Source organism: Chenopodium quinoa, unplaced genomic scaffold, assembly GCF_001683475.1.
Source record: "Chenopodium quinoa cultivar QQ74 unplaced genomic scaffold, ASM168347v1, whole genome shotgun sequence".
Classification (NCBI taxonomy): domain Eukaryota; kingdom Viridiplantae; phylum Streptophyta; class Magnoliopsida; order Caryophyllales; family Amaranthaceae; genus Chenopodium; species Chenopodium quinoa.
Window position 1 is genome coordinate 2,616,654 of NW_018744460.1, and position 17,805 is coordinate 2,634,458.

General features: G+C 42.1%; 2 protein-coding genes across 2 annotated transcripts; one reads left to right on the plus strand and one right to left on the minus strand.

The window, feature by feature from the left end:
• The first annotated feature begins 11,502 nt into the window (after window positions 1-11,502).
• LOC110697424 (jasmonate-induced protein homolog) lies at window positions 11,503-12,703 on the plus strand. Its single transcript, XM_021874800.1, has 2 exons — window positions 11,503-11,898; window positions 12,303-12,703. The coding sequence occupies exons 1-2, from the start codon at window positions 11,521-11,523 to the stop codon at window positions 12,516-12,518; spliced, it is 594 nt and encodes a 197-aa protein (XP_021730492.1). The 5' UTR covers window positions 11,503-11,520; the 3' UTR covers window positions 12,519-12,703.
• Window positions 12,704-13,712: 1,009 nt separating this feature from the next.
• LOC110697265 lies at window positions 13,713-16,136 on the minus strand. The gene is made up of 3 exons (XM_021874630.1): window positions 15,980-16,136; window positions 14,736-15,100; window positions 13,713-14,140 (listed from the first exon to the last, which is right to left on the minus strand). Exons 1-3 carry the CDS (start codon window positions 16,083-16,085, stop codon window positions 13,937-13,939), a joined length of 675 nt encoding a protein of 224 aa, XP_021730322.1. The 5' UTR covers window positions 16,086-16,136; the 3' UTR covers window positions 13,713-13,936.
• Window positions 16,137-17,805: the final 1,669 nt, after the last annotated feature.

A 17,805-nucleotide genomic window follows, 5' to 3' on the forward strand; every position in this document is an offset into this window, starting at 1 on the left:
CCTAATCATTTGCCCCTCACAGGTGGCACGTGATTGGTCACGTGTTACCTGTGACAGGTGTCGCACTGTAACAGGCGGCGACCTTCTACAGGTGTCAGTCGGCGAAAGGACGAGAGATTTTCCCGCCCAAATTTTGAATTCTAAAAATGACCCTTCGCCTTCTCAGTTCGCCTATATAAGGGAGGATTGTCTTGAGTCATTTTCACACTTTGAGAACTTTTTGAGAACATTCGGACCCCTGAACTTGCTCTGACATTTTGGACCTTTTCTTCCTACCGCCTGTTCTGACAAGCCGACTGCACAGGATTTTCAGAACTTCATCAACCGTCACTCGTTCAGGTAACTGTCAGTTCTCTTACTCTTAATTTTCTTTTTATTTTTTGAAATGGCACCACGGAAGCACACGACACGACCTAGGTTAGTGATCAGCCGGTCACCGGGGACGGCTGAATCTAGGACTAGGAGTGCCGCCTGCCCTTTTCCGGACCTATCTTTGCCCTTTATACAAAATCCGACTGTATCTGTGTCTATGTAGAGCAGGATGGCCAGAACGAAAAAGACTGCTAGGATCTCAAATTCAGACGGCTCCTCCCACAGGGTGCCGCTTAGTGAAACATCTGACCAGGCGCCAGATGTGGAAATGAAACAAGGCGGCCTGAAAGCCGGCAATTCTGAGGGAGGAGTCATAGTGACCCCTTCCCATTTAACAGTTACCAATTCTGCTCCTTTTCAAAGAGAGGAGGTGGGCCCCTCCGGGAGAGGGGAGGAGTCGTCCTCTTCGGACTCGTCAGAGGACGATTCTGAGTCAAGCTCTTCTGGCCATGCTTCTTTGGACACAGAAGAGAAAAACAGCCGCCTGCAAGAGGCGAGACTTTCTCACGCAGTTGAGAAGGGGGACAATTAGGCGGAGCCATCCGCCTCTCACCGAGAGCTAAATACCCCCTATTACTGCACGGTACCTCGGGGCCGGATCACAGCCATGCAAGAGAAAGTAGAGAGCTTTATTGCAAACCACACCATGGGCCCCGACTTTCTAGTGTTTGTGCCGGATCCAGAAGACACAGTCGTCTGGCCGGCTGGTTCCAGTTATGATAGCGCCTGCTTTGGCTGCTACGAGGCGGCCATCAAGGCAGGGCTGCGCTTCCCATTACATCCGGCTGTTCAGCGGATTTTGGATGGGTATGAGTTGGGGTTATGGCAGTTAGCCCCAAACTCCTGGGTCAACGTACTCGGCTATGTGGCCGGGTGCGAACTGCACGGGGTGGAGCCGAGCTTCGAGGCTTTCTCCCATATGAACTATCTCAGCCGGACCCCTAAGACAGGCGGTACCGGCTGGTATCAATTGACAAGCCACAGGGGCTACCTCATGATGAGAGGTAAAGCAAACAAGTGGAAGGACTGGCGGAGCACCTTCCTCATCATTGAGAGTTCAGACATTGAGCTGAACAAGCGCTTCAATAGGTGGAACAGGAATCCGCCCCTTCTTGCAGGCGGCCGTAGCATGCCGCCTGTTCCCCCCAAGGCTAGGAAAGAGATCCTTGATAAAGGACTCTTTAAAGTAGAGTCGAGGGTCGACTCTACTTCAGGGGTACGAGAGCAAGTACCCCTGCACTGCGTCCCGAGCTTCAAATGGCTCTACGACGAGTATTTTTTGGCCGCCTGTGGCCTCAGCAGTCGGTGCTCAAGAGGTAGTCGGCCTGTCGAATACTCTGTTGTTCCATACATTTCTTGTTATGACTTTTATTAACTTTGTCGTTTGTTTTTGCAGCTGACGCCATGAGCAAAATCACCGCCTCCAAGACTGCGGCGGCCATGTTGCGGGCCTCTATCTTGCAACAAGCTTCAACCGACTCCCCCAAGAAGGGGGCACCCTTGGTGAGCTCCGAACCTTTCACCCTCTTTTTGGAGTTGTGTTTATACATATACTGACTTTTTTCTTCTTTTTTAGACGGGTGCTCCAAGAGCTTCATCTTCCCAACAGCCGGACCCCAAGGCCCGGAAGACGACTGTTGGGAGCTCTCCTGGTTCTGCCAGGAAACATGTGGCGGCTGAGAAACAGCCGGCCACTTCTTCTAAAACTCCAACTGGGCCGCCTAGAAGTAAGAAGTTGTCCTTGTAAATTTTAGACTCGCTCCCTTTTTTACTAGGTCTAATCCGTTTGTTTATGCTTGATGCAGCCAGCCCTCGGGAGCCTGACTTGGTAGAGATGGCCAAGTCTATGATCAGGGCAGTTCCTCCATCTGAAAGGGAGGCGGTCAGGGGTGTCGGCACCCTTGACCTAGACGGGATTGCAGGGGTCCTTGCTGAGGTATACTTAGCATATTTTTGAGTATTTGAATTTCTGGACGCCTGTTTTCTTTTTGTTTGGAAACTGACGCCTGTTCCTTTGTACTTAGGCCCTGCTCCGAGTGAACGGCCTTCGCAAGCCGCTTGATCGGAAGAACAAAGAGGTAAAGGCTGCAAAAGCTATGGCCGCCTCTGACTGTGATAAGGCAATGTTTCAAATTGCCCAAAATGAAGTTCTGACCATTGATATTCTTTATTATCAGGCGCAGGCTACCGCCGCTGTTCGGGCTCAGTTAGAGGCGGCCCAGAAGAGGAATGACGAGCTGGAGGCGACCATCACCAATCTCAAGGCCGAGCTGAAACCTCTTCGCCTAAAAATGTACTCTTACGAAGCCTTGGAGAAATCCTTGGCCAACGTAAAGGAACGCCTGGTGACCCAGGAGAAGAGTCTTACTCAGGAGCTCTCGGAAAAGGCCGAGCAAGAGAAGAAAGAGCTGGTCCGGGAGATGATGGAAGACTCCGCTCAAATCCAGCGCATGACTTGGGGCCGCCTCTTCCCCAATGCCGACTTTGTCTCTTGGGAAAAAACGTATCGCCAGTGTTCTGATAGATATAATCAAGAGATCCTGGCGGCTGCTGAGGAAGAGGCATTGGAGGAAGCGTTGGAGGAGGAGGAGCCGGTAGTGGCGCTTGTGCCGCTTGGGGGTAAGGCATCAAAAAAGGATGCAGCTGAAGCCGAGTCCAGCAAGAAGAGTGCTGACCAGGCGGCAGCTGCTAATATTGAAGATCTGCCCCCTTCTTAAGCTTTATGTATTCTTTCCACGGCCTGCGTGCCGTTTGTTTTGTATTTACCCGGCCAGGGGGCCGGGGCTTTGAATATTTTGCTGGTCTTTAATGACCGGCTTATTTTTAATGAATCTTTGTTTTGCCTCAAATTTGTCTAAGTATTCCATATTCTAATATCCAATTGTTCACTAGACCGACTGTTTTGCATGGCCGATAGTTGCAGACAGGTACGGATAGTTAGTCACGCCGCCTATGCCCCTGGACGACTGGTTGTCTGTTTCCAGGATAGACGATCAGTCGGCCATTTATCCAATCGGTATTCGAACTATTTTAAAGACTGGATCCTTTTTAGGCAGGCGGTCCTGTCATTTGTAAATTTAACCAAGTAGGAAAGTGGTCTGACCAAGTAAACATGAGTGTTACCTAGTCGCCAAGGAACTGAGTAGTAGAGATAACAAGCGGCGGGTACAGGTTTTTTCCCTTTATTTGCCAATGTTTGTTGGCTTTTAACTCATAATTTGTTAACCTAGCAGGAGTAGTGGTTGAGAGCCCCTGTTTGCTAAAAACAGGCGGACGACTCATACCTTTTAGGCTCCATACTAAGTTGGAGTGACTATAAGTTAACATAGGAGTTACTTAGTCTTCGTCACACTCTAGATTGAGTAGTAGAGGTACCAGGCGGCGGAGGCCGGCTAGACCCCTTGATTCGCCAATGTTTGTTGGCTATTAACTCAAGAGGTACCCCCTGCATTTATCCCAAGTAATACAGGCGGTCATCTGACTTAGATGTCAACTGCTACCACTGGTTTGGTTAGTGATAGAGTTATCCTTGTCTCAAAAACGGCTACGTGGTTGCCCTTGGGGACAGTCGTATAGGTGCCGTGTAATTAGTTTATAGAACAATGTTCCACCCAAAAGGGAGCTGCTCTCTGCGACGAATTTCATCCGGAGGGATGCCGCCGGACGCCTGCTATGATGTTGGGACAGGTCGTATTAGTTTTGTAGATTTGATCAGTTGGCTTGGCGCCTGGTCTGATCATTCGGCCTGTGGCCTTGGTAAGTTCTTGGTGAACGTAGGTGCTAAGTAAAAGGAGGGTAGCCGCCTGTTAGGCACAGGGTCGGCCAGGCCCTAATCTTTTTAGCTAAGTATTAGGGGGGTGGCTATGTGTTTGGAACCAGTCGGCCATCTTCTTATGGAGAGCAGCCGACTATATGTCCAGACGACATGCCCCTATTGTGAGTGAAAAAACTCAATAGAGAGTAGCCGACTGTAAAGGTACAGACGGCATGCCCCTCTGAAAATAGAGTAAAGTACTCAATGGAGAGTAGCCAACTGTAAAGGTACAGACGACATGCCCCTCTTAAGTAAGAATAAAAATTAAACATGGAGAGTAGCCGACTATTTGTTAGTAGGCGTGCCCCTCTTAGTACAAAATTGAATAGTAAGTGCAAACTTTTATTAAGTAGCTCTTAACTATTTACATCATTCAAAAGAAATATTTCTTAAGATTATCTACATTCCAAGTTCGAGGCAACGGTTGTCCGTCTGGTGTTTCCAGACGGTAGGTACCGTCCCTAACTTCCTCACAGATTCGGTAGGGTCCTTCCCAGTTGGGAGTTAGTTTGCCAGACTCATTAGCCCTACCAACCGCTTCCATTTTTCTAAGTACAAAGTCCCCTACTTTGAGTGGACGCCTGTGTACTTTTTTGTTGTATGATCTAGTCATTCTCAGGCGATAGATTTCATGGCGCAAGACAACATTTCCCCTCTTTTCAGGAAGTGAGTCTAATGCCAGGCGCATGGCTTCCCAGTTTGCCTCTTCGTCATATAGCATTACTCGAAGAGTCGGCTCGTAGTGTTCTATTGGAAGAACAGCTTCCGCACCGTAGGTTAGGAGGAATGGAGTTTCTCCAGTCGCCCCTTTTTCAGTCGTCCTAATGGCCCAGAGAACATGTGGTAATTCATCCGCCCATAGGCCGCCTGCTCGTTCAATCTTTTTCTTGAGACCGTCTGAGATGATTTTATTAAAGGCTTCTACCTGACCGTTTGCTTGTGGACGGCCGACAGATGCAAAGTAGTTTGAAATTCCTTGGTCACCCAACCAGCTTTTGAGAACAGGCGTCTCAAATTGGGGACCATTATCAAAAACCATAGACATGGGAACCCCGAACCGAGTGATGACATTTTTCCAAATGAATGAAATTACATCTTTCGTCTTGATTCCCTTTACAGCCTCCGCCTCTACCCATTTAGTGAAGTAGTCAACGGCAACAAGTATGTACCTCCTTCCGCCTGTAGCAGGCGTATATGGACCCAGAATGTCCATGCCCCACTTAGCAAATGGTAGTGGGCTATGAATGGTAGTGAGGTCAGTAGCCGGACGGTGAATTAGTTTGCCAAACCTTTGGCACTTGTCACATTTTTTCACCATCTCCATTGCATCTGCTTCCAAAGTAGGCCAAAAGTAGCCCTGCCGCCTTGCCCTTTGAGCAAGCGTCCTACCGCCTATATGAGAAGCACAGTAACCAGAGTGAAGATCGTCTAGTATCTCTCGTCCCTTTTCTGGAGTAACACACTTTAAGAAGGGTTGAAGGTACCCCCTTTTGTGAAGTTCTCCCTTTATCATTTCAAAACAGGTGGCTCGTTTTTTCAGTGCTGCCGCCTGTTGAGGATCATCCGGCAGTGTACCGTTTGTCAGATATGCCCTGATTGAATCCATCCAGGTTGAGCTTCTGTCTAGGATTCCAATAGGGTTTTCCTCGATGCTTCTCTTCTCCATTACTTCCCAAAAAACAGTTCGAGGAGTATCAGAGGAGGCGGATGATGCTAATTTTGACAGTGCATCCGCCTGGTTGTTTTAAGATCTCGACACTTGGATCAGATGGAAATCCTCAAGGGAGCCGACTGCTTGTCGGACCGCCTGTAAATACTTGATCATGGCCGGATGGGTTGCTTCGTATTCGCCGTTGTACTGACTCACTATCAATTGTGAATCGGAACAGGCGTCTATTTTTCTTGCCCCTGCCGCCTTGCACATGCGGATCCCGGCTAGTAAAGCTTCATATTCTGCCTCATTGTTTGAAGCCTGAAAACTGAAGCGTAGAGCATACTCGTACCTGTCGCCTTCTGGCGACTGACATATGACGCCTGCTCCACAACCATTTGAAGTAGATCTTCCATCCACATATACCTTCCATACTTGGTCTGGAAATTGAGAGTCAGGAGGACGAGTCATCTCTACAATAAAGTCAGCAAAGGCTTGCCCCTTCACTGCTTTTCTAGGCTCGAAAGTAACTTCGAGGCTCTGTATTTCTATGGCCCATTTGATCATTCGGCCTGACGACTCCATGATGGTAAGTGGTCGCTTGATAGGTTGGTCTGTATACACGACGACTGCATGTGCCAAAAAGTAGGGCTTCAATTTTTTAACAGCCATGAAGAGTGCAAGACCAAATTTCTCCACTAGGGGATACCTCAACTCGGCATTTTTCAGTACGTGACTGACAAAGTAGACCGGGAGCTGACAGCCGTCTCTTTCAGCAAGGAGAACAGCGCTTAACGCATGATCAGAGACGGCCAGGTACATGTAGAGTACTTCTTTGGGCAAAGGGCTGACCAGCCTCGGCAAGGAATGCAAGTGAACTTTCAATTTCTGGAAGGCGGCCTCAGCATCCGGCCCCCATTCAAACCTTGCCTTTTTCTTAATTGCCTGGAAAAAGTATAGGCATTTGTCGCCTGATCGGCTTAGAAATCTTCCCAAGGCCGCCAGACAACCTGTTAACTTCTGAACCTCTCGGATGGTACGAGGCGACTGCATGTCAATGACCGCCTGCACCTTCTCAGGGTTCGCCTCTATTCCTCTCTGATTGATAAGGAATCCGAGAAATTTCCCAGACTCAACTCCAAATACACATTTCTTGGGATTGAGCATGACATGGTGCCGCCTGAGTGTGGCGAAAGTTTCTCGGAGGTCCGACAGATGATCTTTCTGAAGTTTAGTCTTGACAATCATATCATTAATGTATGCCTCGACGTTTCTCCCAATCTGATCAAAGAACACAGTGTTTATCATTCGCTGGAAGGTAGCCGGGGCATTCTTAAGACCAAACGGCATGACCGTGTAACAGTATAACCCCTGATCAGTGACGAAGGCCGTCTTCTCCTGATCTTTCTTCCATAAAGGAATTTGATGGAAACCAGAGTAGGCGTCCATAAAGCTCATCAAAGCATGGCCGGCTGTTGAGTCGACCAGATTATCAATTTTAGGCAGAGGGTAACTGTCTTTGGGGCACGCCTTGTTTAAGTCTGTGTAGTCTACACACATTCGCCAGGTGCCATTCGGCTTTTTAACAAGCACCACATTTGCAACCCAGTCTGGGAAGTAACATTGCCGAATGAACCCTGCATCAAGTAATTTTTTCACTTCCGCGGCTGCCGCCTGACTTCTTTCTTCGCCATGGTTCCGTTTCTTCTGCCGTACCGGCTTCTTTTTTGGATCCACAGCCAGTTTATGTACCGCCAGATCAGGACTAATGCCTGGCATTTCATGGACTTCGAATGCAAAGATTTCCTTGTATTCTTTCAATAGTTTGTGAAAGTCGTCACCAAGGTCTCTCAGAGCAGTCGTCCCAACTTTGACTGTTCGATCAGGACGTGAGTCGTCTAAGATCAGGTCTGTATGCTCACCAGCCGGCTGAGGGCGAAACTCATCCGACCGCTCCTCTGCCAATGATTGCTATTTTCTTTCTTTTCTTGCGCCCCTGTCTGGGATGCCTTTCTCTTCTTGCCGCCTGCTTCTTGAACAAGCGCACTCTCCTTGACATTGTCAAGGTATTTTTTTTCACCGTTTGACCCAGTGGCCATAACAGTGGGCTTGACATCCGAGAGATAGCACTCTCGGGCCATCCTCTGATCTCCCCCTAGGGAGCCGACTATTCCATTATCCCTCTCAAACTTGAGCAACATAAGAGATGGGATTATAACAGCCTTGGAATTATTCAGGGTTGGTCGACCCAGAATCATGTTGTAGGCCGAGAGTTCTTCTACTACCAGGAACCGGACTACCATGTGTCGTCCTTCCCCTTTTTCGCCCAGGCGGATGGGTAAATCCACTCGTCCCAGTGGGTGGACGACTCCTCCTCCAAACCCTACTAAAGGGTGGGAGGCCGGATGTATGCAATCAGTCTGATATTTTAGTTTCGACAGACATTTGCTACTGATGAGATCTGAGGAGCTTCCGGTATCTATGAGGATTCGGCCAACTCTCTGGTTGGCCACTTTACATTCAATAACGATAGGGTCGTCATGCGGCCCTCTTACCCCTCCTAGATCTTCTTTAGTGATGACAATCTCAGGAAATGAATATTTGGACGGCCGTTCTTGGTGAACGGAATTTACATCTAACCGCCTGATATTGTCTTTGTTGCCCCTAATAGTGGGGCCGCCTCCTGAGAAGCCGCCTGCAATGGTGTAGACGACTGCATCATCTGTATCGGAGCTGTCGGCCTGTTGATTCTTTTTGGCCGACTGCTTTTTTGAGGAAGTGTTCCCCGTAGATTTCTTGACATAAGTGTCAAGATCACCTTGCTCAGCCAGGCGGTCCAGATACCGCATGAGACTGATGCAGTCATTGGTGTGATGACCAACATCATCATGATAAGCACAGAATTTATCTTGGTTCCGGTTGTTTGCAGAACCCTTCATGGGGACCGGCTTCTCAATTGAGATCCGTCCCTTGATTTCTTTTAGGATAAACTGGTTATCCCTGTTAAACGCATACTTTGGGGAGTATGGTTTGAATTCTTTTTTCTTTTTCTGGGCCGGCTGTTTAGAGGAATCAGCCGCCCAGACCTCTTTTCTCTTCTCATCTTTGTTTGACGACTGTTTCTGTCGTCCTTCTCTTTTGTCGAACCTTTTCCCGTCCGACTGTTTTACCGTGCAAAGATCAGTCTCCTGTATATAGGCTTCTGCTTCAATCAAGGCCTCTTGAAGAGTCGCCACCCTTTTTCGAACCAAATCAAATTTGAAGGTAGACCCGTCTTTGAGACCTCTGAAAAAGTCAGTATAGGCTACCTCATCCGGTAACCCTTGAATCTGTATTCTCATCAGGTTAAACCGCCTGATGTAAGAACGAAGCCCCTCCTTCTCGCCCTGCTAAATTGTTCCTAAATCAAGGGTCGTTTTCTTCGCAGGGATGTTCATGGCGAAGTTGGAGGTGAATAAGTAAGCAAGCGTCCTGAAGCTATTTACACAACCAGTCGGCAGGTTGCCGAACCATTGTTGTGCGATTCCTTTGAGAGTCGCTGGGAAACACTTGCACCAAGTGGGATCATCCAACCCTTGAAGGTACATCAGGTTGGTGAATGCCATCAGATGGTCTTCTTGGTTAGTAGTGCCGTCATAGGCGCCTACTAGTACATTTTTCACTTTGGTCGGCTGAGCGGCTTCAGTAATTTCCTTGGAGAAGGCCGACGGCTGTTCACCAAGTCTAAGCAACCGTAGCTGCCAGTCCATAGGTTGGACGTTTTTTGCTGCAGGTCCACCAAACGAAGGTGGCTGCAAAAAATACTGTTGTTGCAGCACAAATGGTAAGTTTGGTACCGCCTGGTCGCTATGAAAGCCGGACTGACGGGAGGTGCCGCCTGTCTGACTCTCATGATACGGCTGAGTATGCCTCATCGAGGCATTTCGCAGACTGTCTTGAAAGTTTGAAGTAGAGGCCGACTCTGACAATCGGTCACTCTTCTTCTGCTCTAGCAGTAGCCGAGCGTCTGTGAATGTTTGCTTCGACCCGTCCGCCTGAATATGACGAACAGGTTTCCTATTTCCTGTAGGAAAACGGAATTTTGTGAAATCAAGGGCAGGTGGATCCCGCTTCCTAGATTTAGGATGAGGAGTCGCCTCTCGCCCTTGAACTGACTTCCTCTTCAGTGAAGTGGAGGGTTTCTTAGCCGACTGCTCCTTGACTGGAGCAGGCGGCTTCTTGTTGATCAACTCTTGAATCTCTCCCTTGAAGTCCCTCATGAAGGTCATGAGTTCGTTCCTTGTGATGGGAGCAGACCCATCAGTCGGGTGTTGCCGAACAGGCGGTGCGCCTGCTGGCTCGCTTCCTGTTTGAAGATGTTCCCGTTCCCTCCTTTCGGTATGACGGGTACGTCGGGCCCTTAGGGTCCCGTCTGAAGCTGTGTGAGCTTCAACTTCAAATTCACTCTGGGTATCATGGTCCGACTGAACTTGAGGGTCGTCTAGGGGACGCCTCTCTTCAGGAGTCGGTACAGACTTGGATGCCATCTCAGAAGTACTCTCCCCACAGACGGCGCCAAATGTTTCGGGGTTTTCTGATATCCTGCGGGAGAGTTACAATTCCGAGACTGGAACCGGACGCCTGTACCTGCAAAATAACGGAGACTCCTGGTGGTGGGAGCTCCGCCTCCAACGGTCAAGTTAGTACTTGATTAAGGAGTAATTAATGCGGAAATTAAAGTGATTGGGTCTCTCTAGGTGAGAGTGTTTAATGTAGGTAATCTGCTTTGCTAGCGAGATCAGCCGGTTATTACTGTGTGTAATTAATGTGTGTTTTCGTCCTCCCCCTTAATGAGGATTAAGGGAGGTATTTATAACCTTGGGAAACGTGCCCATCCTAGGTTTAGGTTAACCTAGGGCTGATTGGGCTTCCCTCGGAAGTTGGGCCTGGGTGGCCGGTTTCTCCATTAGGCATGGAGTATGCCACATGTCATGACATAATAGGTCCAAGGTGGACGAATAAGCGTGTGCCACGTGGCAAGCCCTGACAGTTCCAACTGGGGGACACTTGGCAGGACCTGATTGGCCCACGTGGCGCATTCCGATTGGTGGGAGCAAAATCCCCTAATCACACCTAATTTAAGCAAAGTTTATTTAACTGTTAAGTTTTTAAATTTATAGTTAAATAAATAAAATTTATTATAAGGATATTTTGAAAATATTATTAAGACGAGCCTAATAAAATTCTATATTATGTGAATAGTGCAAACGTAAAAGTGTTGCAACTATGAGTAATTAGAAAGTGAGCAAGTACATATATTATTTAGAATGATATTAATTTAGAAATTCATGACAAAATCATATTGTTGACCGTCGCTATTAGTATCAGATTAATGATTAAGATTCTCATTATAGAGTAACGTATAGCATTTTATAGTTAGTCTTTGGTATAATTTTCTCTAAACAAAAATATATAGTATACTTGTAACTAAACATTGAGAACAGAAATTTTATTGTATGCAATCAACCAACAGAATGAACGGAATTGAAGTAGATTGTGTAAGAAATGGCTGTAATAATGTACGCCAATTCGTGCAACCATGTCTTAAGCAACCAGAGTAAAATAGATGGATCGAAAGTACAATTAATAACTTGATTAATCGGTCGACTATTTAATATAGGTTAAAGAAATCAGTTAGCTAGCAATGGCATCATCGGTGCAACAGGTACGAGAAAACGTTGCGACAATGCCTGAGAAAGAAAAGGCAGCGGTGGATGAAGTCTTGAGAGAGGCAAAGAGCTACCTTGTGACAAACAACATCAACAATGATCAGATTACAGCAATGGCAGTGGGTACAATAAGAAGCGCTCACAGCCGACAAATGAGGTATTACAAAAGCAAAAATTGGACGGGGAATTTCATGGTGAGGATTCCCGAGTTAATCAACGGAGGTGATAGGGCTGTGGTAGTGCACAAGGGCTCCAAGGGGGCGGTGATTTATGGTCTTCAGCCCAACGCAACTCGTCCTCTTGGATGGCTCCTTCCCTGGTCCAAGCCCGATATGCCTAATCAACCTAATAAGGTACTCACAGTAATAATTCTCGCACCTAGCTAGAAATAATCTTTTACTACGTGTCTACGTTTATAATAGCCTTTTTGTTTCAAAATAAGTGTTACAATTTTATTGTTATGTTTGTTAGTTCATAACGTTGACTATTTATATTTCTAATTATACATGGAAAATAACTGTATAGACTGATACTAATACAATCATACAACAACAGTGTACATTTTTACATAATCACATTTGTTATTTGTAAAATAGGTCAAAGCTGTCTCATAAAAAAAAAGGGTCAAAGTCAATATATGAATGTTATTAAAGTCAAAACGTAGTTTATGTGTTTTGGCATGAAGGAAGTAAAGATTATCTTTCGCATGATTATGATATTACCTCTTCCACTCAGCAGTGGTACACCCTTGTTTCAGGTGTATGCGGAGGGCGGACCATTAGAGAGAATCCTGAACAAGGATTGGAATGAAGTTGAACAGAAACTCGACATGTCCGGCGACTACTGCCATCACTGGGACAAAGAATCAGGTGCAATGGTAACGGCTGGAATCCAAGATGATAGTGAGAAAGTAGCTCTTGTTGGTTCCACGATTAGTTATACAGGGGGCGAGGGGTTCTTGACACCCAACTAGGCCAACTAACACTCATATATATATGGCCATATAATTAATATGTATGTTGTGGTGTACTTGATGATGTGCATGACAACCTGAAGAACTAAGAATAAACACGCATAGTTTAGCGTGATATGAACAATTATGCCCCTTAATTAGGTTTGTAATAATGACATGGATGGACATCTATTAATATAGGAAAATTTGTCAGAATCGTACCTTTATGTTCATTTTGATTTTATATTAGGATCAATTAGATTAGTTGCCCTAAAATCATTTTGAATTTATATTCCAGGAGCTCATTAATTGTGCAATACGTAGTATGTAGTATAACAACGTTGAATAATTGATTAAAAAAAAAAGGATAAAGAATTAAACGTAGGAAACCTTCTTTTAGCATTGTTAGAAGCAAAAACCACCACAGCACAACCTTGCACTAGTAGAGCTATTGTATATACTTCCTCCATTTTCTCTTAAATGTAACACTTTGACTTTCTCACTATTCATATATTCCACTTTAACTAGTTTTAATGATTTATAGTTAAGGAAAAATATAATCATCATGTGGGATCTTGTTAATTTAATCTTAATTTATACTTTATTAATATCAAATTTATACAAATTATATACATATGATATTAGTAATAATATATATTAATGATTGAAATAACATACACATTGACAAGCGTATAATGCGAATTGTTGCATTATTTTGAAGAAAACAGAGAAAGTATATGGTGGGTCACTAGCTGATCTATAGGGTACATAGAGGTGAAAGAAGAAGAAAAAAAAACTTATAATAAATAGACCCGATGTAACATTTAATTGACCTCTTAAATCAATTTAAAATGTTCTTAATAAAGTGAGCAAGTTAAGCTGGAATGGGAATTATATTGATGATCAGATAAAATTTACTACTTCTTGTCGATTCAATGTGGGAATTGAGATAGTTCCTACCAGATAGGAGTTCACCCATGTACATAGTATTATTTACGGTCTTACATATTCAGTAATTTTATTTTTTCATTTACCAAATATTCTTGATTGAAATAGTAAAATCTGGTAATTTATTTCTAAGGTTTTAAATTTATATGTGTACGCGCAGTGGTGTCTTAACGCGATTAACATAATCAAATTAACCAACCCTTGGTCATCACAAACGACGCCTCAAGTACAAAACATATAGAAGCAACAAGATCAAAACATTGCATATATACTCTTAAAATCATCATAAGGATTTATCATAAATTTTAATTAAGATAATGAATGTCCAGTTTATAGCAAAGCCAAGCCAAGCAATGCGAGGGACATACGTACATTTTTTTTTTTCACAACTTAGTACACCAAGTCTTTTGTGTTATTCGGAATATTATATATTATACATAATATGTTTTGAAGTAAGAAGTATACTTCTTGATTATAGGCAATAGGGAAACTTATGGTCCCCCTGGGCTGTTGATACTGAAGGTTGAATTGACAATAGCCACCTTCTCGCTATCGTCCGAGATACGAGCAGTTAATGTTGCACCTGATTCAGTGTCCCAGTGCTGACTATAGTCGCTCGACTTATCGAGTTTTTGTTCAATTTCACTCCAATCCGTCTTCAAGAGCCTCTCTAGTAGCCCACCTTGCACATACACCTGCACCAAAAAAAAAAAAAAAAAAAAATCATATTAGGTTAAACTGAAACGAAGAGAGTAGCTCATTAATTGCATTAAAAAAAATAATTTAAAAACAACTAGGTTGGGTAGTGTTTTTTTATTTTTATTTTATTTATTTTGTTTATGCAATAATCTACCTTTTAATTTCTTTTTTTTAATAACTACCTTATACGAAGTTTATTTTTTTTTATTTTTTTTTTTTATTTTTTTTTTTGTTGATAACACTACCTTTATATAGAATTCGTCCAAAGTTTAGCTTGTAGATCCAACATTTATTGATCTTACACCTAATTAATTTAAATTACACTCATTTTACTTGAAATAAAACCATTCTACTCACTTTATTGCTATTTTGAAAATTTACCCCTTAATTAAAACCCTAAAATAGGGGTAATTGAGGTTAAGTGAGTGTAATTATTAGAGGTAATACGTTTTGTGGACATTGTTTGTGGACCTCATTAGCTAAAATTTGGACAATTTTAGTTTTGAAGTTAGTCAATTTAAAATTAAATTTTGTAACGTAGTTATTCGCAAAAAGAGTGTTTTATTGAATTGGGAGTTTTTATATACATACCCGATTAGGCTCACCAGGGGTGTCGGGTTTGGACCAAGCCAGTATCCATCCAAGAGCAAGAGGAGATGCATCAAGGTCGAGACCATACAACAGCGCCGCCTTAGAGCCCTTGTGCGCAAACACAGCCCCATCACCTCCGTTGATGAACTCAGGAAGCCTCGCCATAAAAGTCCCAATCCAACTATGGTTTCTGTACGACCTCATTCGTTGTCCGAAACTGCTTCTTATGGAGACCACTGCCATTGCTTGAATCTGATTATTGCTGATGTTGTTCGTCATAATGAAATTTTTTGCGTCTTTCATTCCCTCTTCCATCACTGCCTTTTCTTTCTCACCCAATTGCGCCGATGCCATTGCTACAAATTCTGTTACATTTCTCACAATATTCTTTAGTCATTTAATTAGTCTGTTTATTTATTATTTTTTTTTTCTCTTTTCATTTTAATTGAAGATTAGACATCTTTTTATTTTTGTAACTCTTTTGTATTCATGTGTTATTCTAAGATTTTTCCGATGTGGTACAGTGTAGATTTTCATATATGTTCCAAAAATGAATATTATAACATTCATAAACAATATATTCGCATAACTTATATATATATATATATATATATATATATATATATATATATATATATATATATATATATATATATATATATATATATATAACAAAAAAAACAAAACAAAAAAAAAACAAAAAAAACATAGCAAATAGAACATGCAATGTTAGTTCAACGATCTTTTACATTTAGTAAAAATTAAGGTTGGTCCAAACTCAAAAGAGAAGTCGTGCTGTTGGGATGTCGTACATTTGAATTACTCCCTTTGTTTCAAAATAATGTTTCTGTTTACGTAAATCGATGCAAGTTTTTGCAAATATTAGACCGCATATATATTTTTAATCTCACACTAGCAAAAATTATAAAAGTTAGATATTAATAATGTACTTATCAAGACGAATCAAACTAGACCCCATATTACTATATTTATTCTTATAGATTGAGAGAAATTTAGAAGATTTTCTCTTATTTTCAAAAGTCAAAATATTTCAAACAGGAACATCATTGTGAAAGGAAAGGAGTAATTAACAACATCAGTCAAACATAAACATTGACTAAAATATTACTAATTTGCACTTTTTAAATGAGTAAAATTTCATAGCATATATCAATAAATTTGATACTTGAGTGTATAATAAAAATGCTAAGGGCCAAAATAAGCGGTGGAAAGAGAGAGCGTACCTTGCGAAAGTATGTTACAGGTTATGATATGAGGATATGTAAGGCCGGAGCACAAAAGGATTGTCTGTTTATAGACATCTGACAATATATGAGGATAATCATGCATACTTTATTAAAATGATCCAGCCTTGAATTAAAAATTAAAAAAAGAAAAAGAAGAATAAGAATATCTTAATGAATGATGAAGATTATAAATATTCTCTCCATTTCAAAATAATTGACATATTTGACATTTTTTCACTATTCAAGCAGTAACTTTGACTATACTTTTTTTTTTTTATTAATGTAATAATTATATATATTTTAGTATCATAAAATATGTTAGTAAATAAGAGTAGGTATTAATATAAAGTTTCATAATATATTTTTTTTTTTGTAAAATTTTACTAATATTTAATTATATACGAAGTATAAATTAGGTCAAATTAGTGTATCGACATGCGTACAAAATTTGATGACTATGTCAATTATTTTGGAACAAGGAAAGGAGTAAATGCATTAGAAAATTATTGCATAGAATTGTTATTTTCTTGAAATTAATGTCTTGTCAACTGCATTACAAAATTATATGTATCACATATTCTATTTCTTGTGAGAGTATAACTGGAAACTGTGATGACTTGGTCGCCATTTGGCCCATTTCACTAAATAATGTACGAGTATAAACAATAATTGGAACTTGATTGGAATTGAAGGGCTTATCTTGATCTTTAATTAATTATTACACAAAAGATTTTAATCAGGCCGAAGTAAGAAATATATGTGAATCAACTTAGCATTTCTTGGAATGAAAGATGTATCTAAACACGACATATAATAAATCTGAATAAGGATGAGTTCATAATCCTCTTATATATTCAAATTCACATTTGCTTGCCTAATAACCCGTGTAAGCTTAATTAGCTATCGCCAAGTGAGCCCTTATCTAGCTGTTAAGCACGCTACTTCCTAGCTAGATGATGCATTGATGCGCTATTACACATACTCGATCTGTAAGAAAACTCACAAAATAAAGAAAAAAAAAATTCTATGCAAGGGTTTGCGACGAGTTAGCTCAACAAGATGGGATGAAGAACATCCAGTGTGTCTTAAGGGAAGCAGTGGAGGACTGGAGCGAGGTAGCTCATCAACTAGCACGTCTTAGCTTTGAGCACCGTAGGACTGCAGGATTGTTTTTGGCCGTCGGTAATTGGCTATTTTCTTGTTGTGAAAATTAATCGAATTTTCTGTTTATAAAAAATTCAAGAACAAATGCATTTAGTATCACACTTTTATGAAGTCAAAGAGTATAGTATTCCGCAGTATTTGTGGAAAAGAATCAAATTCTAACTAGTCTTGCATCCGATTCTTCAAAATAAATTAGTAATGGGTATCTTGTTCTTTGATATTGGAGAATTAATCCTGCCACTAATAAGGATTTGTAATTTATTACTACGGATTAGTTCTTTGATAATAATGGTCCTCCAAGAATATAATCCAAGATCAGTTTATAGTTTGCCACTATGCGGTACAGTCCTCCAAGAATATAATCCAAGATCAGTTTATAGTTTGCCACTATGCGGTACAGAATTACCCATTAATAATAGAGTTGGCAAAATTTAACACAACACGATTTACAACAAGTCAATCCGGCCAAGTTTAGATACTTTGAGAGCAAGAACGAGTATTGAGGTTATTATCAACTTCTAAGTTTGCATCCTATAGCCCACCACAAGTTTTCGGACATCTTTTCAAAATGCCTCATATTATGTTTCAAAAAAAAAAAATGCCTCATATTAATATAGAGTGCTCTCACAATCTCACATATATGAAAGTCTTCTCTTTCT

Coding starts and splice junctions, on each gene's coding strand:
- LOC110697265 (XM_021874630.1), bottom strand. CDS start 16,085: ATGCATGATTATCCTCATATATTGTCAGATGTCTATAAACAGACAATC. Junction 15,101..15,979: donor CTGTAACATACTTTCGCAAG/GTACGCTCTCTC, acceptor GAAATGTAACAG/AATTTGTAGCAATGGCATCG. Junction 14,141..14,735: donor CCCCTGGTGAGCCTAATCGG/GTATGTATATAA, acceptor TTTTTGGTGCAG/GTGTATGTGCAAGGTGGGCT.
- LOC110697424 (XM_021874800.1), top strand. CDS start 11,521: ATGGCATCATCGGTGCAACAGGTACGAGAAAACGTTGCGACAATGCCT. Junction 11,899..12,302: donor TGCCTAATCAACCTAATAAG/GTACTCACAGTA, acceptor CCCTTGTTTCAG/GTGTATGCGGAGGGCGGACC.